The sequence below is a fragment of the Panthera onca genome, chromosome D1 (assembly GCF_046562875.1).
Source record: "Panthera onca isolate mPanOnc1 chromosome D1, mPanOnc1 haplotype 2, whole genome shotgun sequence".
Classification (NCBI taxonomy): Eukaryota; Metazoa; Chordata; class Mammalia; order Carnivora; family Felidae; genus Panthera; species Panthera onca.
In genome coordinates this window covers 29,694,101-29,718,866 of record NC_138348.1, presented here as the reverse complement: position 1 = coordinate 29,718,866, position 24,766 = coordinate 29,694,101, and the positions used below count along the sequence as shown (strand labels likewise).

Here is a 24,766-nt window from a genome sequence, read left to right as displayed (position 1 = left end):
CATATTTAGAATATGTACAACTGTTTTGCCTTAATTTTCCTTATCAAATGACCTTGAAGACTAAGAAGGGAAGTAAATACAAAAGAAAATGATACAATTTGGCAATGAAGCATTAACAAGCCAGGAGAAGGCCAGAGGTGGGTATTTAAAAAGTCTTGGAAAAGCCTCATGTGCATTATCCTACCATGTCATAAATCATGTTACTATGGGAAAAAGCACACCATAAAACTTATGTAACACAGCAAAAATATTAGTTAAGATCAAAATAGCTATTATAAATAATAAAGATGATATCCTCTAAGATACACCATATGCAATGAGTTCAAATGCTATTCATATAGAAATAAGCTATTCCATCTTCAAGAGGACCTTATATTAAAATCACTTCATCACTGATAAGAAGCTTGAACTTATTTGGATTCATCATGGGGGCAGTACAAGGATTTCTGACAAGGAGACAAATATCTCTCTAAAGAGAAACCACAAAGCTGACGGAACTTACCAAGTAGAAATAGACTGGAATGTCTGTGAAGTTCTATACCTAGAGAATATAGATCTCTTTCCAAAAGCAACATCTTACATTAAAAGAGACGCTTTGTATACTCATTTGAATCTACTAGGGGAAGCTAAAAAGAGGATTTTTTAATTAATATATTTTCAAAAAGTACTAGAAATAATCAAAGGCTTTAATAACCTGCTGTGAATTAAAAATTAAAATTCATGCCAATTAAATATTCAGAATAATTTACATAATACTGTAATTTTCACATTTCAGTCAGAGTACACGAGACTATGAAAAAAAAGAGCACTGCCCAGAGCATAATTACCTATAAAGAAACTTCTATGTGCTCTTTGGCAGCAAGTTTCAGATCTCAGTCTTAAAATACTCAGCTATTGTTAGCAGGGCATCATTAGGAAATTTCCTACCAATTCAGTTGGAATTTATTTTTAAAATGAAGTTTATCTAAAAAGTCTTTTTTAGATGAAACAAAGTGAGCTCTTTTAAAGATACTAAGATTTGACTGTCTCCCACCCAGGGTGTATGCCTGGAGGGAGTGTGAGTTAGTGCCAAGGTATGTGTGTGTTTTAATGCTCTGCATCCAGCTCTAGGTAATAGTTGAAAAGCTCCCGGTCTCAGAAAAACCAGCAGATGCCACTCAAAAGCATGGTCTGCTGGGAAGATTGAATGATGTAAAGCATACTGTCTCCAGTGTTGCTTGATTTATATCAGTATATTCTTATTCAAACAAAACTAAACTAACAGCTGCTGCGTACTTTTGTTTATATGCTATATGTCAAATGTTATTGTCCCTAAGGTACTTATGTGAAAAGATTTAGCAGTCATATTCTTAAATACCGATGCCTACCCAAATTTGGATGCTTCCTCCACTGAACAAAATGACAAGCACACGATTGCTATACTTAGAGCAATCTTTCACAGCTGCTTTAGTTTTTCAGTGATCCTATTAAACTGACGGCATATTGCCTGTGGGGTCTACAGTGTTATAATACTGCTGTAAGAGACATTGATTTGTATGATAGGATCAAACAGAACAGGGATGCATTGGGGGGAAGAATTTCATAGGTCATATTGTTTTTACCTGAGTAAAATTTAATTTAGACATTGTGACCTTTACAGAACACCTGGTTATTTTAATTGCTGATGTGTGGATGAACGTTGACATTGGGGCTTAGAAAGTATGAAATCTTAGGTCTCTTCTGTTCTGAAAATGCATCCTGAGTCATGTCTTTTCTTAAACTGAACGAAGTAGCTGTGCATTAAATATGCTGGCACATCTTCTGCTTGAGCAAGTGGACCGAAATGGTGTGAATTGTTAATGCCTTGCTGCTTTGGTTCACGGCTTGTGATTGATCATTTGTAACTATATCTACTCCTTGTTCCATGAAATCAAGTATGGAGTAATGGGTTCATCAGATTTTGGGGTTAAATTGAGAGTGAAGAGGTACTGTGTGTGGAAATAAGAGTTGCCATGTTCAGGGCTGGCCTTGTAACAGCATGGAATCTAAAGGCGATATTCAAAACCACTTCACTCATCATACGCTTACTGATTCTGAATAGGGCCCATTTGCAGGGGACATTTGGTAGTTTTCCAATACGCTTTATGCCTCTTTCTACTGCCACCACCATGCACATCTTTTTTTCATACGTCCCAGTAGCACATTGGTAGAACAGGTCAGCATACACAATTCATTTATTTAAATAACTTGGTTTATACAAGTAGAAATAAGCTGGCATTCTATTGTGTCTTGCCCTCCCCCTCAACAAAAATAATACTGTGTGGGTCTTTAAAAATACAAGTTATTTTGTGAACTCAGTTCCTTGAGTATCTTAAATATCTGATATTTAGTAATAATGTAACATAACTTGCTTGAACTGATATAGGTATAACTTTAAGTTTACTTAAATATTGAGAATAAACTGTATCTAATCTATTTTGTGTGGGTATGGCCTATACCAATACATAGTAATTGAATATATATGACCTGCTTTTGCAAACTTTAAAGCTCTGTACAAAAATTTGAGGTGTCATCTTAGTTTTGGAAAATGCAAAACATGGAACTTAAGTGAAACCAACAAAAATTAGCAGTAAAGGCCTTTAGAAATGTCATTATATAATTGTTTGCTGTAACAACTGATACCTTTTTACATTATTATTTTTTATTTTTATTATTGTTGAGAAAAGTTTAACCTAAATGGTGTTAACTGAGGCACCAATTAACTTTTGACCCATTAGGAAAAGATATCATAGAAAACACAGTAAAACTTAGAAACACAATCAAATATACAAAGCACTTAATGTGTAAGTACCATTAAAAGCAAGCTAATTGTAAAATGTTTCTTTTTTTTTTTTAAGATTTTATTTTTAAGTAATCTCTACACCCAACATGGGACTTGACTTTAACAATCCCGAGGTCAAGAGTCGAATGCTCTACTGACTAAGCCAGCCAGGCACCCAAAAATGTTTCAAAATTCTACTGTTACATTGTAAAGTATCAACGAATACAAATCTAAAAATTTTTCTTTCTTTTTCTTTTTTCTTGTCTGAAAGCAATTATAATAATAATACTTGACAGACACATACCTAATTCAGACAGCCCTACAAGAATCAGATAATGTGGATAAAGCTGTCTTGGTCTCCTTGGATGAAAATTCTAAGTCAATATATTACATTTACATATTTTATTTAGGATTATATATATATATATATATATATATATATATATAATATTATATTTAAATTATTATATATATAATTTGTAGTTTAAATGTGATAAACTAAAGTCTTTATAGTTTCAGCAATTAAAATGGAGGGTTCCCTTTCAATGTTTATTTCTCCATGCTCATTTCACAAAAGTAAAACTATATAATGTATGTAAACTATAGTAGAACTATATAATGTATGTAAAAAGCTATAATTAGCTTTTTGCATAATTTGTCTAATATTCTAAAAACTCTTATGGGGAAGAAAACAAATCTATACTGAGTCATGTTCTTTCACATGGAGAACTTTGTTAAAAAAATTGTTTTATAACAGATAATAGCAATTAAGCAATTAGTGTTCATTGGTAATTATTTTTATATTTTTAATAATGAATTTCTAGGATCACTGACAAGTCATTAGAGTCAGGCTAAGATTTTTGGTTCAAAGACTCAGAAATAGATAAAAAACGAAAGCTAGAAAGACAAACCCAACAAGATGGAAAGAGCAAGCATTTGGCTAAAACATTACATAAATACTGAAGCAAATTTAGCCCAACAAAACCTAGGAGTGATGATCATATCTTCATGAATATAAAAAACAGTCTATGTTTTAAGGACTTCAAAAGGGAATTTCTGACAGATATTAAAGAGTCTATGAGCAGATTAGACTGCTTTGTGAATGCTCACATCACACAATTCTGCATTCACACATTTAATAAAAGATGGAAGTGATCCAATTATAAAGGGAGTTCTCCAACTGCCACCAAAAAAAAGCCTTTTCTTTAAGTCAAGCCTTTAAAAATTCTTAATATTCTCTATAGATCAATAGTAGAATTATAAGTCAGTGATTACCTTCTGTTTTTGTCCAAGCAACAAGAGAAGCCCAACTCTGATGTTTGGAGGTCATTAAGAAACACTGAGGGCCATGTATAAGAAACCTTGGAACCAAGGCAAAGTCACAGGGTGCACAGGTCCCAAGGGAAGTCAGAAGACATCTCCTGAGAGGCATATTTCCCACACAAAAGGGCTTTCAACTGGCTGCCTTCATATATTCTAATGCACCCTAGAGAGATTTAAGGGCTGATTCACAACTATTAGCATTTGGCATCCCTCTTCAGCAAGAGGTCTGAAGTTTTACATTTCATAAAATATGAGAAATAAAAGTAAATAGGACTGGGACCCAAGGATTGAAAAGAGACAATGTATTTAATTTTAAAGAAGATATTTTAGCCATAAGTTTGATCTTAATTCCCTGAAAAGTTCCAGAAGAGATTATAAGAGGAACAGTTTTTGAACTCTTAGAAAAGTAAACAGTAATCATGAGAACCCATATGGAGCAACTAATGTATTAAATAAATATTTAATGAACAGAGAGGGAGATTCTTGGGGCAAACAGGAAGACTCTTGGGGAAATTCTTTACATGGGGCTTGACATCTCTAACACCAGCATATAATCATCATTTCTTCCAGTGGGAAGTAGGTCCCAATAGACTACAGCTACCATCTATTATCCTTAAGCAAGGACCACTGCTAAATCTGCATGTCTCTTCTAAGTTAACTGGGTATAGCTGCAACAAAGTAGGAGAACATATAATGTCTACAAATCTCCTGGTTAGATCCCCTGTTTAGAAATAATTGCTTTCCTTTAATGCTTCCATTTAAAAATTATAGAGAAGTATGTCATGTAGTATCCAAAACAAGGCAAAAGAAAGTTATGAGCAGATGCTGCCTTGGATCCCAGTTTCTTTCCTGGGGAAAATAATAAAAGGAATGAGAATGAACACACATACACAAATGCACACATGCACACCTGCATGCACAAACACCCAGTTGTCCCTTTATGGGGCTTGACTGAAGGCTGTAGGTTACATCTATACCCTTCTGAGTTACCCACTCCTAGCTAAGAAAGCAATGCCAATTACAAAGCCCAAACCATCTGGACCATTGCAAAATTCCACATTTAGCAGAACAGAAGCTGTAGTACTAGCCACAAATGGGTAGCACTAGGCATTTTTGGGGCATAGAGAAGGGAGCATTTGACTAGACTCCTTCTCAGTGTCCTGAATTTTTCACTCACATTAAAAGGAATTTGAGTACAATGCTTCTAGACAAGGGCAGCAACCCGAAATTTTATACTATTTTATGATATCTACTCTACATTGTTTAGCCCTGAATTAAACATGGGAATAGAGACAAGACTACAAAATCTCTATATACATGGAGCTTACAGTCTAGTGGAGAGACAGATATTAAACAAAGAATTCCCCAAGCAGTTTTATGAAGTACAATTGTCACAATTACTATATACAGGGTGCTATTAGTATAACAGGGATACCTGCCCTAGACAAGGGAGGAAAATAGCATCAGAGCAAGGCAATGTCAGGGAAGCATTTCAGAAGAAGAAATATTTAACATAAGACCTTAAGATGAGTAGGCAACTGCTTGCAAGTCAGATAGGGTGAGAGAAAAAATCCAGGTAGGGAAAACATTATATGGCAATTTACTGGGGCATGAAGAAGAATAAAATGAGGAACAGAAATGAAAAAATAAGGTGACTTGAGTACAGTGATGAAGAAGTCAGTAGTATGATGTGAAGAACTTCTCCAAGTTGGGTAGGGACCAAATCATAAAGGTCCTTCAGGCCATTATAAAGATTTAAGCTTGGGTTGAGTATGACAAGTTACAATAGGCTAAAATCACTTTTCAAAAATATTTTATTTTTAAGTAATCTCTATACCCAATGTGGGGCTTGAACTTACCACTCTGAGACCAAGAGTCACATGTTCTACCAACTGAGCCAGAGAGGTACCCCCTAAATTACTTTTTAAAATAGTGTTACCAGAGAGATTGGTGAGTTTGTAGATTCATAGCTAAACAAACAGCCATATCCATGGAAGATTACTGCAAATCAGAGACAGGGACTTTGAGAACATAATAGAGGTCTCTGTCCCTTCGTGTCATAGTCAACATTTTTTTTTTAATTATCAATAATTGGGACACATGGATGGCTCAGTCAGTTAAGCATCTGACTTTGGCTCAGGTCATTATCTCACGGTTCGTGGGTTCAAGTCCCACATTGGGCTCTGTGCTGACAGCTCAGAACCTGGAACCTGCTTTGGATTCTGTGTCTCCCTCTCTCTCTGTCCCTCCCCTGCTTGAGCTCTGTCTCTATCTCTCTCAAAAATGAATAACATTTAAAAAATTATCAATAATTTAGACAGTGATAAAATTGGTATTCAGATCACATTTACAAGTGAAAACAAAGACAGAAGAAATTGTTAGTCCCTGGGTTACAGTTTAAATATCTGAAAGATCTTGCAAGGCTAAACTACTAAATAAAAACCTTGAAAGTAGAAATTTAATAGGAATCAGTGTATAATATTCTGTTCACATAGTTGTAAAATCAGCAGTACAAGTACAGGACAAGGAAGAAGCAGTTTAGGAGCAAATTGTTAGTAAAAGTTTGGGGGCTTTTGTTGTCTTTAAATTCAATTTAGGTCAAAGATACAATGCGTTTAACAGAAATAAAAATGCATTTGTAGATTATATAATGATCTGGGAAAAAGTGGGGGAGGTGAGATTCCTTTACTCATCATTGATTGACCTGGGAAATTGTATTCTGATAAATTATGAACATTTACGTTCTAAGTTTCAGAAACCCAAATTGTGGCTTCCCCTATAGAAAGGTGGTAGATTTATTATAAAAAGAACACTTCATCTTCTTCAGTTAAGGTAGAGAAACAACTGGAAGAAAGTATTACAAATCTAAGAAAAAGGTTTGCTAAAGGAATCAAGGAGAAAGTAAAGTGGTTTTATATAGGCTCCATGCCCAGTGTGGAGCTAGAATTTAGGACCCGGAAATAAAGAGATGTATGTTCTACCAGCTGAGTTAGCCAGGTGCCCCTAAAGTGGTTTCAAAAGATGCTTCAACCTTATGATCAAAATAAAGCGGTATATGCATGAAAATAAACAAGACAGGTTTGTTTAGCTGGAGGAGGAAAGAGATAGAATAAAGGTAAATAACTGATTTGAACATACATTTTTAAAAGATATGAAAAGATAAACTGAAATCTTGAAGGCCAGATATGAGGGTATCAAGGCTAACTACTCTTAAAGAGTTTATTACAAAAGGGAAAATATTTCAATTGTTACAAAATCACAAACAATAACTGGAGTCCAGTAAAACCTAAGAGAGAAATAAAGATCTCACAGGGCAAACTCAGAATAATCCCCCAAAGGAGGCAGAATCCAAATACTGTGAAGAGGTGACATTTATTTTACAGATAAATTAATAGTAAAAGCAATTGGAGAATCTCTTTTGAGGATGTGACAGTTATACAAAATGTGCACATGAAATCTCAACAAATTAGAGAGGGGAATACTAGGAAGATTAACATCAAATACTCAAAAAATGTATTTAGTGCATCCTCCCCCGACCCCCACCACCAAATGTCTGGGCTTAAGATTAAGGCAAAGGGAAGACAAATTATGTTACAGAAGATCTAGGCACAGCAATAATAGATAAAGACGTCAGATCTAGGGGCGCCTGGGTGGCTCAGTCGGTTGAGCATCCGACTTCAGCTCAGGTCATGATCTCATGGTTTGTGGGTTCGAGCCCCGCATCGGGCTCTGTGCTGACAGCTCAGAGCCTGGAGCCTGCTTCAGATTCTCTGTCTCCCTCTCTCTGTGCCCCTCCCCTGCTCATGCTCTGTCTCTCTCTGTCTCAAAAATAAAATAAACATTACAAAAAAAAAAAAAAAGTCAGATCTAAATTAGATGTTAACCAGTGGGAAAATACATCCTGGATGGGATTATTTAATTCAGGGAGGTGAAAATGGATAGGACCGGTTTGAACAAAAGATGATATTGACAAACTTGGAACTTATTTTTTTTTAAATATTTATTCATTTTTGAGAGACAGAGATAGAGCATGAGCAGGGGGAGGGGCAGAGAGAGAGGGAGACACAGAATCTAAAGCAGGCTCCAGGCTCTGAGTCGTCAGCCCAGAGCCCAACGCGGGGCTCGAACCCACGGACTGTGAGATCATGACCTGAGCTGAAGTCGGATGCTCAACCGACTGAGCCACCCAGGCACCCAGGAACTTATTGATATCATATCTCTCACTATGAGAGACCCTGCAAGAAAAATATTTACAGGGATATGTTAGAAAAAAACACAAGTATGAACTCAAAAGGAAAAGAAAAGAAAGAATTCAACGACCACAAAGAATGCAGCCCAAGCCTGTTAGAGAAGGGAACCTTTCTGAAAGGAACAGGAGTATATCAGAGGCAAATCCTAAATGTTGTAGAAAAAGAGAACAGAAATGTTAACTCAAGCCTAAGAGCATTCAAAAACTGAGGAAAGACCATGTCTACAGGAGGAAATGACATCAGTGCTATTCTTCACTGAGCACCTAAGACCGTGAGGCTCGGAAACATAAACAGCCACTTCTGTTCAGAAATCCATGGAGTGAAGTTATTCTGTAATGGAACTAAAGTGAACATAAGGGAGAAGCTGTGATCAGGAAGTAGGTGTCTTGGGCTTAAACAGTTCCATAGCCAGAGGCCATTGCAGTAGCCACTGTGACCCAGGATTGAAATTACTGTTCCCGAGGCAAGACGGATGATTTGCCACCAGAGAGGGCCTACCCTCAGTTCAGCATGGGGTTCAGAAATATGTGACTCAGAGGGAAAAGACCATTAAGGTGCTTGGAAAACTTTACAAAGGCAAATAACAACATCTCAAATAAGTCTTGGGGCTGCCATCAAAGTAAATTTCCAAATGTTGCAAAAGAATGTAAGAGTATCCCCTTTGAGGATAATAATAACAGCAATGATGATAAAGTATTCTATAATGTTGGGGCACCTGCCTGGCTCAGTTGTGGAGCATATGACTCTTGATCTTGTGGTTGTGAGTTTGAGCCCCATGTTTAGTATAGAGATTACTTAAAAATAAAATCTCAAAAAAATGTTATATAATGCTTACCAAGTATCAGGTACTTGTTCTAAGGACTTCACATATAATTCACTTAATCCTTGCAATAACCTATTAAGGCAAGTAATTTCATCCTTATTTTGTAGATGAAGAAACTAACTCTCAAAGAAACTAATTAACTTGTCTCAGTTCATACAATAGGTGGCGTAACTGGAGTTTGAACTCTGGCTCCAAATTCAGAGCACTTCATCAACTCTTATGCAGAGTTTTTTTTAGAAATCACTGGTCAATTTTTTCTTCAAAATATTATAAATACATAATGCTATAATTAATGCCTTGATGAGAGACTGCTTCCCAACAGTTATAGCATATGTCACAGACCCTGATCAACAGTGTAAATTGACTGGCATGTTGGAAAGACTGACATGAGGAATGCTTTCTCTTCTTTGCCTTCCTTCACTTAGTTTCTGTGATGCTCTTTGGCAACAGTCAGATGGTCTGGATCATGCCAAAATAGTTACCTGGAAACATCATTTTGCTTGGAACAGCCACATTAGAAACTGGGGATTGGCTTCTATTCTGAATGTCCTGGATATGGGGCTGATGTTGTGATCATCTCTTGATTCAACTGGAATTAGGGCACATGAGAAAGTTGGTATAAGCTCATTCCAACTTCTCAAGTCCTGAGGGATGATGCCCACCACGGGGGCCCAGAAGGTAGCTGCTGGAGGAATTCCAGCTCAAACTAGGCATCTAAAAGCCCTCTGGCTGACACTGGGAAGAATAAAAATTACGGACTTTTATTTCTTTGAATTTTAACTTGTGGACTTGGAACTTTTATTGGATTTTAACTTACAAAGGTAAGATTATTTGATTTTGGAATTCACTTCCCTATAAATACAAAATTTTTGGATTTTCATTTCTTTGGAATTTTATTCTTTGAATTTAACTTCACAAAAATTTCATAATGGGCAAGAATTAACTCAAGTTCAGGATATGTGTTTGGAGTTTTGTGATTAAAATACATTAATCCTGTCATTTGATTTCATTGCATTGTACAATTTCTGAAAAACATGTCAGAGAATAAATACATAACCATTTTGGGTGGTGTTACTGGTATAATTTGGGGTGGGAAATGGAATAGGAAGTGAACATTCAATGCTCAATAACATAGACTTGGAGTCAATTTAATTATATTTTAACTCATTTCAGAATCTTCTAGGGTAAATTTCATACTACCCACCATGATCTGGAAGGATCCACACAGGAGCAGAGTTTGGTTATTGGAATAATAGGTCCTAACAGACTGAGGATCTCCCTCAAGAGGGAGACTCACTTCTCTGGTTCACCATAATGGAATAATGAAGCCAAAGAAGGTAAGAGAAGAAAAAGTTGGGAAATGTTAGGGGAAATGAGGTCTATCAAAATCTGACACTATCTACCTGTGTTCTCCCACTGTTATGTTATATAACCAAATAGTTATGTTATATAACCAAATAGTTCATATATGATTAGTAAATAGGCAATGATATCAATACAATATAGAAGTTTGGTTGGTAAATATGTGCTTTTTCCTAGGCAAAGGAGGCCAACAGTGCAGGAGTAGAATTCTGACCTTCAGCAGGAAAGAAAAATGCTTTAGCTTGCCTGCAGCACTGGGGTTCCTTGCATGACTCTGTGGGAGTTTCCCTTCCTCCTGTGCCTTCCTTAAAGGAAGCCCCAAACCTCCAGTTGACGTCCATCTGCATTTTCTCACACTCTATTGTTTTTGTGCAGCTTTAATATCCTCTGAGGCATCACTCTGAGACATCTACCCAGGCTGTTTACAGTATCCCCTAGGTTAATTATTATTTAAGTTGGTATTCTAGTTTTAAAGGTGCATAGATTTTGAATGGTCTTCCTCAACACTATTGTTTCCACAGCCTTGTAATTTTGGGGTAGTGAATTTGCAGAATACATTTTTTATATCCTGTTCTAGCAGAAATGCTGTACTAGCATGTTGATCATACATAGGAATATGGCATCTTTACACAGTGGGTAGTTCTACTCTAGAAAGAATAGATCTTGGTGGGAGGCATAAGTAAGGAATGTTTCTGCATGTAACAAAATAAATTTCTTTGTTAAAATCTTCTATGGTCTTTAGAAGTCTAAAAACATAAGCAATCTGCAAATCCTATGAGGTTTTAAAAGTTTCACTAGACTTGATAAAGTAAAAGTTTGGTGTCATGTCCAATGTGCTCCTTTCTCACAGCAAAGGAGGAAAACCTTCAAGGCATATCTAATTCTAAAAAAATAAGCAACAGATAGGAGAAAAATTTTCATTTTGTATATCTGTTACATTTCAGTCCTTGGTACAATTACACTTCTAATCTGTCCTTATAAATAAAAAGTAATTACTATGATCTTAACATTAGATGTGATATTCTGATTTGACATAAGCAAACAAGAGTCATACATCAAATGAGAGAATTAGCATTTGTTTAAATTAAAAGATAACTTTCCCATAACACTTCATCTTTCCCAAGCTGAAGTTCAGAAGACTATGAAATATAAAAGTTGAGGGACCTCAATCATTTGATGCACAAATTATACTAACGAACAAAGAAAAAATAAATGCAAAAACCTAATGTTAAGTGACTAGGGCACTACAGACTGGAAGCTCCTCCAGTAGGATTAGCTTCTTTGAGGATTTTAAGTCTAGTGAACTTGTTATGCTTCCACATGTTAGTAGTCGCATAGGCTAATTTCAGCTGGCATAGCGTTCCTACGTACGCAAAGACACAGGGCAAGGCATGCATTAAAATGTGATAATAGCACACTTCTGGGACACGTGAAGCATGAGGCATGAGTCTGCCTCTGGCATCCATGAAGCATCACACCTCAGAGTCAGAGCTTTTATGTTTTGATAAGTAGTGCTGTTCTTCCACATTTGGGAGGGGGAAAAAATCAACTTTCTAAGTGTAAATCTTTCCCCTTTACCAGGGTGCCTTACAGTTTTAATTCTAATGATTAATTTAAAAACTTTTTTTTTTTTCAAATCCCAGTGAGCTGGAAATAATTTAAAGATGGATAGGGTCTTAAAATGTGTTATTTATTTTATTAATGCAAATTTAAGAGTGATTATGTAATATTGTTGATTATAAAGATCATTTGAACCAGCATGATTAGGGGGGAATGCAAGAAAGAAAACATAAACTTTAATATTGATATTCCATATCCCCTCCTCCCCCTCAAAAAAGACCACAAAGAAGGATTCCCTGTGTTTCATGTGTCTTACAGGTACGTAACTAGCTACATAATGGGTATGTCTACAAAAGCTTTGAAATCTTCTAATAAAATAAAAAATAATTATATCAATACAAACATTAAAAATGATAAAGTATAATTTACTTTCTAATATGCAAACACACATATAATCCTTGGCAGAAAAAAATTTAAGAATTATAATAAGTTTCAAAATATCTGTTTTAAAGTTTATTTATTTTGAGAAAGAGAGAGAGAGAGAGTGCAAGCACACAAGCAGAAGAGGGACAGAGAAAGAGGGAGAGAGAATCCCAAGTAGGCTCCATGCTCAGCATGGAGCCCAATGTGGGGCTTGATCTCATGAATGATGTGATCATGACCTGAGCCAAGATCAAGAGTTGGAAGTTTATGGGGTGCCTGGGTGGCTCAGTCAGTTAAGCGACTGACTCTGAGTTTCAGCTCAGGTCATGATCTCACTGTCAAGAGATCGAGCCCTGCGTCAGGCTCTGTCCTGCCAACACGGAGTCTGCTTGGAATTTTCTGTCTCCCTTTCTCTGCCCTTCTGCTGCTCATGTGCTCATTCTCTTTCTCTCTCTCTCTCTCTCTCTCTCTCTCTCTCTCTCAAAAATAAATAAATAAACATTAAAAAAAAGAGTTGGACGCTTAGCCACCCAAGCACCCCAAATATCAAAATATAATAGTAGTCACTCAATAGGATTAAGTTCATAAAGCCAGTAAAGGTTTGTTTTTATATATTACAAGCAAGGATTTTAGAAACAAATGTAAGTATTCAGAATAGCCATATCCTAAAATCACTTACAGTTGCCTGGATCTAGCCTTGCAGTTAAGTATGCCACTTAATATTCTGGCCCTCTTCAGGCATATGGAGTTAAGGTTCAGATGAAGTGATAGGACCATAAGAGTAGCATTTTTAGTAGTGCTAATAGTAGTACTAGTAAAGAATAGTAATTACTACTAAAGTATAAAAAGTAAATTAAAAAAGTAAGAAGTAAATAATAGTAGTAATTACTACTAATAGTAATTTAAAAGTACAAATGTGGAATTCATGGTATTTTTGCTCTTAGAGACTAGCAAATCAGTGCTTTTAGAAACAGATGAAAGTCTCATATTTTGACAAAGACATAGAATAAAATTGTTTTATTTTTTAATTGTTTTAAAGTTTATTTATTTATTTTTGAGAGAGAAAGAGAGAGCACATGTGGGGTAGGGGAGGGAGAAAGGGAGACACAGAATCCAAAGCAGGCTCCAGGCTCTGAGCTGTTAGCACAGAGCCTGATGCGAGGCTCGAACCCACGAAATGTGAGATTGTGACCTGAGCCAAAGTCAGATGCTTAACCAACTGAGCCACCCAGGCATCCCAATAAAATTGCTTTAGAACACATTTCATAACTTTTGAAAAACCTCTAGAAGTTAACCAAAACATTTAAAAATTTTATATGTGAGCAACAGTAGTATGATTTCTCATTTTTCTCCTTTGAAAGCTGCATACCATAGAAAGTATCTGTTAAGTTATGAAAATTTATCAATTGCTTTTGTTTATTAAATTATGGCTTATGAAGGTTAAAACACTCATGATTTTTCTCAAATCTAAGCTTGAGCTGTGCTATAGGTTGAATGTTTGTGTCCCCCCAAAATTCAAATGTTGAAACCTAATGTGACGGTGTTTGGAGACAATTAGGTCATAAGGGTAGAGGCCTCATGAATGAAATTAGTGTCCTTATACAAGAGACCCCACCAGGTACCCTTGCCCTTTCTACCATATAAGGACACAATGAGAAGATAACAGCCTATGAATCAGTCAAGGGCCCCTCAACAGACAGTGAATCTGCCAGGGCCTTGATCTTGGTCTTCCCAGACTTCATAATTATAAGAAATAAATGTTTGTTGTTTAAGCCATTCAGCCTATGCTATTTTTGTTATAACTGCCCAAATGGACCAACACAAGCTGAAATAAAAATTCTTCAAACCTTAATCCATTCCATAATTTCCTTTTGTATAGGAATATTTCCCATGTTAAAACTAAACTTTTATTATATCTGTTTTCATATATATAAATATGTTCATATATATATTCATATATATTTATATACATATATGTTTATATATATAAATTATGCAAATGTCTTTTGAAATGTGATCATAGAGCTTGTAAAATCTTTGTGACTTACCTTTTGAAATATCTTTAATTGTTCTGCCATACAAATCATAAAGATATCTGGCTGGTGAATTTAGGTTCATTCTCATTGTGCAAGTATCTAAAACCTACCAAGAGAGCGTAGAAAAAAACTATAAATAATTTATTACAATAAGCTCTGGCTAAATTGAATAAACATTGAAAGTCATTTCTATACTAAATGGCTATACAAATTATATTATAAAATGAAATTTGATTATTTAGAAAATATTCCTAAAATATGATAAGAAAAAAAACAGTTACAATTATTATATCATAATTTTACTTTAAAAACACACCAACTGGGGTACCTGGTGACTCTTGATCTCAGGGTTATGAGTTCAAGCCCCAAGATGGGTTCAGAGCTTACTTAAAAAAAAATAATAAATGAAATAAAAGTAAATAAAAAACAAATATTAATAAAAAAGAGAAAAGAGATGCAATAAATATTAAAAAGTAGTTACATACTAATAAATGCTAGAACTGAAGGAAAGTTTTATCTATTTTTTTTTTGTTTTTTAAGTTTTATTTATTTAGAGACACAGGGAAAGAGAGCATGAGCAGGGGAGGGGAAGAGAAAAGAGGAGGGAGAGAATCCCAAGCAGGCTCCACACTGTCAGTACAAAGCCCGAAGCGGAGTTCAAACTCATGAACCCTCAGATCATGACCTGAGCCAAAATCACGAGTCGTATGCTTAACCAACTGAGCCACCCAGGTGCCCCAGGAAATTTTTATATCATTCTTGGTATTTTCTATATTTTTCATTAATTTACAATGTCAAGATGTTAGTTTTATTTCATTTTATTTTTAAATTATGTATTTGTTTTTGAGAGAGAGAGAGAGAGAGAGAGAGAGAGAGAGGGAGAGAATCCCAAGCAGGCTGTGTACTGACAGTGCAGAGCCTATGTGGGGCTTGATCTTATAAACTGTGAAATCATGATCTGAGCTGAAATCAAGAGTTGGACGCTTAACCAACTGAGCCACCCACATGCCCAGGAAGGATATTACTTTTATATTGGTCTTAATCAATACAAATAAATGGAAAGATATACCATGTTCATGGATTGGAAGAATTAATATTGTTAAAATGTCCATATTACCCAAAGCAATCTATAGATTCAAGGCAATCCTTTTCAGAATACGAATAGTGTTTTTCATAGAACTAGAAAAAATAATTGTAACATTTGTATGGAACCACAAAAGACCTGGAGTAGCCACAGCAATCTTGAGAAGGAGGAACAAAACTGGAAGTGTCATGCACCCAGATTTCAAACTATATATACCACAAAGCTATAATAACCAAAATAGTATGGCACTGACAGAACAAAAAAGACACATAGATCAATGAACAGAATTGAGAACCTAGAAATAATCCCGCACTTATATGATCAATTTATGACATAGGAGGCAAGAATATACAATGGGGAGAAGACATTCTTTTCAATAAATAGTGTTGGGGAAACTGGATAGCTACATGCAAAAGAATGAAACAGGACCACTTTCTTATACTGCACACAAAAATAAACCCAAAATGGATCAAAGACCTAAATGTAAGACTTGAAGCCATAACACTCTTTTTTTAATGTGTGCAGTCATCTGATTTATAAAAAGATGCAACAAAATTCAAAATGATACAAAATATCAATTTCAAAACAACTTCAAAAGTGAGTGTATTTAACCATACTCAGCTCATAACAGAGCAAATGGGTAAGAAGGAGAATAATTCATGTTATAGCGTATTGCTACATGAACTGGAAACAGAAAAAGTTGGTAAAGGAAGGCAGAGGATCTCTATCTTTAGAGTGTTAGAATTAGAACCAAGGGGCTCCATAATCATCTGGCATCTGCTCAATGTTGTACCTATGGTTAGAAATGTACATGATGGGAACTCCAGGGATCTTCCGGATCCTTCATTTAAGGTCCCGGTCAACGGTGGCCACAATGTAACACTTGTGCTGAGTTACTCTCTGTACTAAGCAGTCATCTGCATAGGTTCCTTTGCGTGTGCATGGTAATCATTCAAATCTTGGATCCTTGGCAATCCTTAGAGCCAACTTTTACCCCAATTTCTCAGTTTCAGCCATTACACAGTTATACAAGGGATACACTTGGCATACGGACAGTCCATCACTGATTGTACTAAGTCAAGTTTGGCTTTAATGGAAAAGTTGATAAAGTTGATACCACCAGGATGTGGCAAGGTGGGCCCAGCTGTGTGTTATATTGGAAGAATAAGCAGGAAGGATGTTGGGGGACTTCTCTTTCCCTGAGTGCACTGGGATCTTTCTTTTCTTTCTTTTTAGGTTTCAATCTATCCTTCTCTTTAAGCCTCTGATTTTGGAGACTAAGCATTCACTTCATGGTTGCATACTTTCTTGCTTTCTTTTGCTTCCCCATGTTCACGCTGCACTCTTGTTTCTTCAGCCATAAAACTCTTAAAAGAAAACATTGTCAGTAACCGCTTGGACATCAACCTTAGCAAAATTTTTCTAGATATGTCTCCTCAGACAAGGGAAACAAAAGCAAAACAAACAAACAAAAATACTGTGACTACATCAAACTAAAAAGCTTTTGCACAGTGAAGGAAACCATCAACAAAACAAAAAGGCAACCTACAGAATGGGAAAAGATCTCTGTAAATGATGTACTGAATAATGGCCTAATATCCAAACTATATAAAGATGCATACAGGGGATACTAAAAAAACCTGAAAGGTCAAAGAGGTTGTTGCCTGCTTTCTCCTCTAGGATTTTGATGGTTTCCTGTCTTACGTTTAGGTCTTTCATCCATTTTGAGTTTGTTTTTGTGTATGGTATAAGAAAGTGGTCCAGGCTCATTCTTCTGTATATTGCTGTCCAGTTTTACCAAAGAGACTGTCTTTTTTGCATTGGATATTCTTTCCTGCTTTGTCAAAGATGAGTTGGCTATACATATGTGGGTCCATTTCTGGGTTCTCTATTCTGTTCCACTGATCTATGTGTCTGTTTTTGTGCCAGTACCAAACTGTCTTGATGATTACAGCTTTATAATACAGCTTTAAGTCCAGAATTGTGATGCCTCCAGCTTTGGTTTTCTTTTTCTGAATTGCTTTGGCTATTCAGGGTCTTTTCTGGTGCCATACAAATTTTAGGATTGTTTGCCCTGTAGCCCTGTGAAGAATGCTGGTGTTATTCTGATAGGGATTACTATACTTACTTTAAAATTGGGGCCTGTAATCCTAGTCTTAGCTCAATCAACTCAATTTCTTTGTGACAACAAACATATTTAAACAGCTTAATGTGTATATAGGGACAAAGCTGTACTCTCCTTCCAGTCTGGAGAACAACTTTCAAACATTGTGACTGATTTGGTTTATCTAGTTGCTATATCAAGTGATGTGTGTTGCATTTAAGAGGCAAATATCTAATTGACAAGTTTAATTTGACAAATTGGCCTTTGCCATATTACATCAGAGGTTCTCAGTCTTTATACTACCTCTATACATGACCAATAATGTTCTCATGAGACACATACTGCCATGGACATTCACAGGATTGTGTGTCTTTCTTCCATACTAGCTGCAATCCAGAGTTTGGGGCAATTCTTCAGAAACTGTATTACTGATCTTTTTCTCAAAATCAAGAAGGAATATCTGTTTATGATTAAGAATGATGTTACAGGAATAATCTTGAACCCTGTAATCTATGAAGGAAATATTTACAATATCAGTGCTTTACCTAGGTTAAATAATTACAACATACTTGCAATGTATTTCACAAGTGACTATAAACTCTGTCATGTGGAGCAAATTCACTGACCACCAATCTCCCCACCTGGAGGGTGTCGGTGCATGGATTCAATACCTGACCAATGCCCTATGTCCTCATAAGTCAGACAGAATGAGTATTTTGGAATATCTAATTTGGAAGAGCCCAGTGGCTGGGTCTGGTCCTTGCCACCCAATAAAATAAGGTAATAATGCTGGTGACTCTAAATGTTACTCTTCCTGCTTTCCTTCCCACTCTCTTGGGCCAATTTCTGTAGTGATTACTACACACAAGTTCACCTAGGACTCCTATCCATGGATTGAAACCTTTACTAAAGATGCTTATAAAGTAATATTCAGAATAGAAGAGAGAAGTTATCAGAAGAAAGTGAACTTTAGACAGAAAAGAGAGTGGAACATACTGACTGACATTGGCATGGGATCCACCCCTGTGTTTTTAAAAACACTTTATGAATACAGTTCATCTCTAGCAAAATTCTCCTAATGGTCACTTTATTCCATGTGACTTTGTGCCCAAAGATTATTCTTTTACCACCACCACCCTCATTGACAGAAATATTAACAGGATATAATTCAGTACACATTCTTCCTTAGCCAATCATCTCTGAATACTACTAAGAATCTACAGTTGGTCCCATAGAGCCTCCTCCTTTGGCTCCCTATATTCTTGATCTTTCCATTCTTTATGTTTAGTTCTCAGTTTCTTAATATTACAAATCTATTATTTAAAAGTTCAATGAAGCCCTTTGGTACAAATTATACTCCCCAGTTACTTACTAGTGAAGGTTCAATATCTAAATACCCTTGTCCAAAGTTATAATTTACTAATTAAACTAAGTAAAATGTGAACTATTTAAAGCTAGTCCCATTCACTTCAACTAAAATTTCAATGATTTTCAAAATTATTTCAAATATTGCCGTCTTTGTGTTTTAAAAAAACAGCCAAGTGAAATTACACAGCTTCCTAACTCAAAGATCCCTCTTTTCATTGTGCCCAAACATCAGTAAAATGTTTGTGCAAGCCAAATTTTAAGAGTTAAGTGAGTATAAAAGCCAGCATTAGAAAATCAGATACTAGTAATTAATAACACATCAGCAACGCTGTCATTCTCTCATATTTTCTGTATAAAAGATCCTTGCAGTGCTTAAGCAATGCCAACCTTCAGTAATCACTTTCTCAGAGTAACTTATCAGTGGTATGAATTAGTATCAATATAAATTTCTGTCAAAAAGCCTGAAATGAAGCCTCTACTTGTAAGGTCATTCTTATAATTCACAACTGAAAATATTTAACAGTGTCATCTTACTGTACTATTAAGGTTAATTAAAATACCATTTCCATTCATTTGTACCTGTTAAGCTTGTTAAAATATTATTTTTATAAATTCACATTTTGTTAATTTCTTACAGCAGAGGTTGTAGAGAACACTTCAGATACTGAAATTTAAAACCATCATGCTGTAAAACCAGACTCTTCTTAATAAACAGCTGAGAAGAGATTTTTCCACAAACTGTTTTTAGTGTAATCTGTTTATAGTTCTGGGAGTTACCTCCACCCATGGGCATATCCGGTGCCAAGTTTGCAACTTCTGGAATGGCCACCATGGAGGTGGTGCAGTTACACAGTCTACAGCCTCTGGGTTTGGCTCACTACTACCCCAGTCCAGGTGAGAGAGCTCAACATTACCCCTGGCTGAGTGAGTCAAATCAACAATGGGGCATGGGGCGCCTGGGTGGCTCAGTCAGTTGGACGTCCAACTTCAGCTCAGGTCACGATCTCGCAGTCTGTGAGTTCGAGCCCCGCGTTGGGCTCTGTGCTGACAGCTCAGAGCCTGGAGCCTGTTTCAGATTCTGTGTCTCCCTCTCTCTCTGACCTTCCCCCGTTCATGCTCTGTCTCTCTCTGTCTCAAAAATGAATAAATGTTAAAAAAAAAATTTATAAAAAAAAAACAAACCAATGTAGACATGTTTTATGTGTAAACATTCAGAAGTAAAAGCCCTGATTTCTACTTCCCCACAAACTCTTTTTCAGCAAGGGTCAGCAGCCTGTACACCATGGGCTAATTCGAACCATGGCCTATTTCTGTATGGCCTATGGGCTAAGAATAATTTGTATAAATTTAAAATTTTTTACATGTTTATTTATTGGTTTATTTATTTATTGAGAGAGAGAGAGACTGTGCACATACGGGGGGGGGGGGGGGGCGGGCAGAGGGAGAGAGAGAAAATCCCAAGCAGGCTCCCAACTCCCAGCACAGACCCCAATGCAGGGCTCAATCCCACAAACTGAGAGACCACGAACTGAGAGATCATGACCTGAGCCAAAATCAAGAGCCAGAAACTCAACCGACGGAGCCACCCAGGCGCCCCTGTACGATTTTAAATGTTAAAAGAAATCAAAAGAAGAATAGTATTTTGTCACATTAAAATTAAAATTTCAGTGTCCATAAATAAAGTCTTGGAAAACAGCCACACTCTTTATTTACATATTTTATGGATGCTTTCACACTACAGCAAGAGGGTCTTTGCATTGTGCAATCTGAAAATGCTTCCCCTCAGCAACCAAATCAACTCGGCCCTCAGGCTCTTTTAAAAGAAACCAGGCTGTCTCCCTGAGTTCATTAATTTTCTCAGACTCCTCTCAAGTGCTGGGATTTTACTCTCTCATATCACAATCTCAAAGTGGTGGGAGTGGATGGGAAGGTGGGAAGTGGTGTTACTTACAATGCTATTTCAAGATTTCTTCCCAACTCATTTACTGAACAAACAAAACAGCCTGACCTTCAAGTGACCATCTTCCTTCGCTCCAGTCATTCTTCCTCATTCATGGATAAAAATCCTAACCCTGGCTGATGCTTACTATCTACTTGTGGTGCACATACCAAGAATCTTGGTGCTCCTGGAGAAATCACACAAATGATCATATCAGCATTAGTATTATTCATACTCACCAAAATCCATGGCCCCTCAATGCTGCCTAGTCACTTCTATTTCATTTGCTTGGTCAACTCTCTCTTATACTTACCATAATGAATATTTCAAACCATCTTTGCCCAGCTGTCTCCACCGGGCCTCTTCTCCCCTACTTCCCTCTTTACTTTTGACCTTACATCAGAGAGAAAATTGAAGCCTTATCCTCTTGCTACTAAAACTAAAAGCTTGGGGCGCCTGGGTGGCTCAGTCAGTTAAGTGTCCGACTTTGGCTCAGGTCATGATCTCTCAGTCTGTGAGTTTGAGCCCCGCGTCGGGCTCTGTGCTGACAGCTCAGAGCCTGGAGCCTGTTTCAGATTCTGTGTCTCCCTCTCTCTGACCCTCCCCCGTTCATGCTCTGTTCTCTCTGTCTCAAAAATAAATAAACGTTAAAAAAAAAATTAAAAAAAAAATAATAAAACTAAAAGCTTACCTATTTTACATATATCCCCTCCTTTTCCCACTAGTTGTAAGAGTCCCTGTTCCTATCTAACACCAATATTCCACCTATGCTTTTAGTTATGTTTGCTCTCAACTTTTAAAGCAGTATATATTACCTATCATTTCTTCTCTTTCATATGTATTCAACTATTCCTTCTCAATGAGATTTTTCCTACTGGTACTTAAACATGATCAAGGCTTTCCTATCTTAGAAGTTAAATCCTCCCTTACCCCCACATCTCCCACCAGCTACTCCTTCCTTTCACAGGTAAGTCTCTAAAAGATTTGCGTAAGCTTCTGTTTCCATTTCCTTTTTCCCACTCGTTCTGAGGCCACTACAGTCTGACTGTCTGTGTTATTTTACTGAAATCACTCTCACAAAGGTTACCAATGACTACCATGTTGACAAGTCCAAAGAACATTTTCTTAATTGTCATTTATTTTTATTTTTCAATAGTGTTTGACTGTTTCCTCTTTCTCTCAACTCTTTTTACCTTTGAATTCTGAAATATGATAATCTACTAAGTTTTGTCCTCCTTTTTCTTCTTCTTCATAGGTTCATCCTCCTCTATTCATTCACTGCAGTTCTTCAAGATCAGTCCTAGCCTTCTTCCTGCCTCACTTGAAATTAGCTTTTCAGGCAATCTAACCAATGCCCCAATGTTTTATTTTCCATCTATTTCCTGACAATATAGATATTTTCCATCTATTTCCATCTATGATGATATTTTCCATCTATTTCCTGTCACCAGGACTCTAGCAGTATAGTTAGCTAATAGTTGCCCTGCATCTACCTAGTCCACCCAATCTGTTTTCCACAACACCAAAGTAATTTATTAAAAAATGTAAATCTGGTTACCTTCTTTTCTGCTCCTAACTAAAACCACTTACATGAATTCTCACTGTTCTTTGAGGGAAAAATCTGTAACCTTTCCTGCAAGGACAGGTCATATGTTAAACTTTTAATTTATGGGATTCATCCTGCTCACCCTACAATAGTCTTTTGATATACTGTGCTCTCTGCTTGAAAAGGTTACCATACTCAATATCCTCTGTATGTACCCAGATAAATTCTGCTTATCTCTTCTCAGATGACTTCCTTATGCCACCTACTCCATATTCAGTAATGAGGCTTTTAGGGGTGCCTGGCTGGCTCAGTCAGTAGACCATGTGACTCTTGATCTTGCGATTTTAAGTTTGAGCCCCACATTGGATGTAGAGATTACTTAAAACTAAAATCTTTATAAAAAATAAAGTAATAATGTGATGTTTATACAAATGGCTTTTGCCACCACTATACTACAAGCTATATGAGGAGGCAACTGGGTGGCTCAGTCAGTTTAAGCATCCGACCCTTGATATTGGCTCAGGTCATGATCTAATGGTCATCAGATCGAGCCCTGGGTCAGCTCCACACTCAGAGTGGAGCCTGCTTGGGATTCTCTTTCAGTCTCTTTCCCACTCACACACGTGCTCTCTTTTTGTCCAAATAAATAAACATTAAAATAAATAAAAGCTCCATGAGAACATACCTATGGCTGGTTTTACTCACCTTTAGATCCAGGTGCTTGGCCTTCATTAGTAGTCATAAAAATATTGTGAATTAACAAATTAATGGAAGTTAATACACATTATGTCTAATTTACACTCATTTCATCATGAATTTTTTATTGTTAACAGTCTGTTAAATTTAGCAAATAAAATTTTTGACAAATTATGCTATAATTAAAGAATGTGTAATTCTAGAAAAGGAAATTCCCAAATAATTCCATTTCTTTTTACTACCAGAGCACAAACCTTATACTGACCTTAGGAAATAAATAAGAAAATGTCTTCACATTTGTACAAAATCTGTTAGTTGTCCCATCCTCAGTGTCCTGATTTTATTTGGAGGTTCATTTTTACCCCTTTGGACTCAAAGAAGGCTACACTTATCTTGATTGACCTAGGTCAATCATGGCAGTCCCATGTCTCCTGTCAGTTTAGGAGTATTGCCATTCTAGTTCTGCCAATGAGAAATAAGGAAGCACTTCTGGGAAAGGCTTCATCATTCATAGGGAAGAGATAGTCCTTTTCTGCCACTGGCAGAAAATCCAGAAAGAGCATAAAATCCAGAAAATTAAAAATAATTTAACTGGAATCCTATCATGCTACCCTTGAAACTGCCCTAACTCTTGATTTTTTGATTTGTTTTTTGCTTTAGTCTGTTTAAATTAGGATTCTCTGTTATTTGCAGCTAAAGTCAGCCTAAATAATAGATAAAAAAAATTTTTGGCCCAGGTTCCTCAAATGAGGAACATTGTTTCAGCTAACTCAGTATTTGTATAGCAAATAGATTACAACAGTGCTCACTATATAAAGCTAAAAAGCAAATCATTTAATTAAGAACCCAGAGAAGAATTTTAAAAGAAATTTAGCAAGCTGAAAACTGTGAAAATAATGGATAATTATGAATATAATTCATTGAATTACTAAAAGTATTTCACCTTTGGCAATTAATTATACTTGTTCAGTAGAAGAGAATACAATTTATCATGAATATTTTGAGAAAGGGAATCTGTAAAAACAGATTTTTTTTTTTTTGGTAACTGAAAGACTGCCAAATACATTGTGAATTTTCAAAGAATTAAAATGTAATAAAATGTACTTAGCATAACTCTCTGCTAAGACCAACATTTTATAATGATTTAGAATAAAATATATGATCATTATTTCAACCTGAAGATGCCAGGAGATTGGGCTGAATTTGTAACCATCTTACTAAATAGCTTAAAGGTAATTTTCTGAATAAATTCTGGAAATAAATTTACTGGTTTGTTATTTGTCTTATTCTCATAAGAGTGGGTGATAGAATGCATGACAAATCTAACTATGTGCTCTTACTAGTAATGAACATCACTATGATTTGTAAAAGCAATTATTTCTGGTGAATTTGAAATGTAGGTGTTCTGGCATTTTATTATTAAAATGTGAATGAGAAATAGATAACCAGAGG

At 36.1% G+C, this 24,766-nt stretch overlaps 1 protein-coding gene and 1 pseudogene across 2 annotated transcripts in view; both read right to left on the bottom strand.

The window, feature by feature from the left end:
* The window catches only part of DCDC1 (doublecortin domain containing 1), a 484,878-nt gene that overhangs the window by 385,530 nt on the left and 74,582 nt on the right, over positions 1 to 24,766 (bottom strand). For both annotated transcript variants that reach the window (XM_060606272.3, XM_060606273.3), the window contains one exon: positions 14,590 to 14,683. In XM_060606272.3, the coding sequence (XP_060462255.3) occupies positions 14,590 to 14,683 (94 nt within the window). The remainder of the gene's footprint in view (positions 1 to 14,589; positions 14,684 to 24,766) is intronic.
* LOC132661590 (rRNA-processing protein FCF1 homolog pseudogene) lies at positions 16,243 to 16,991 on the bottom strand (annotated as a pseudogene).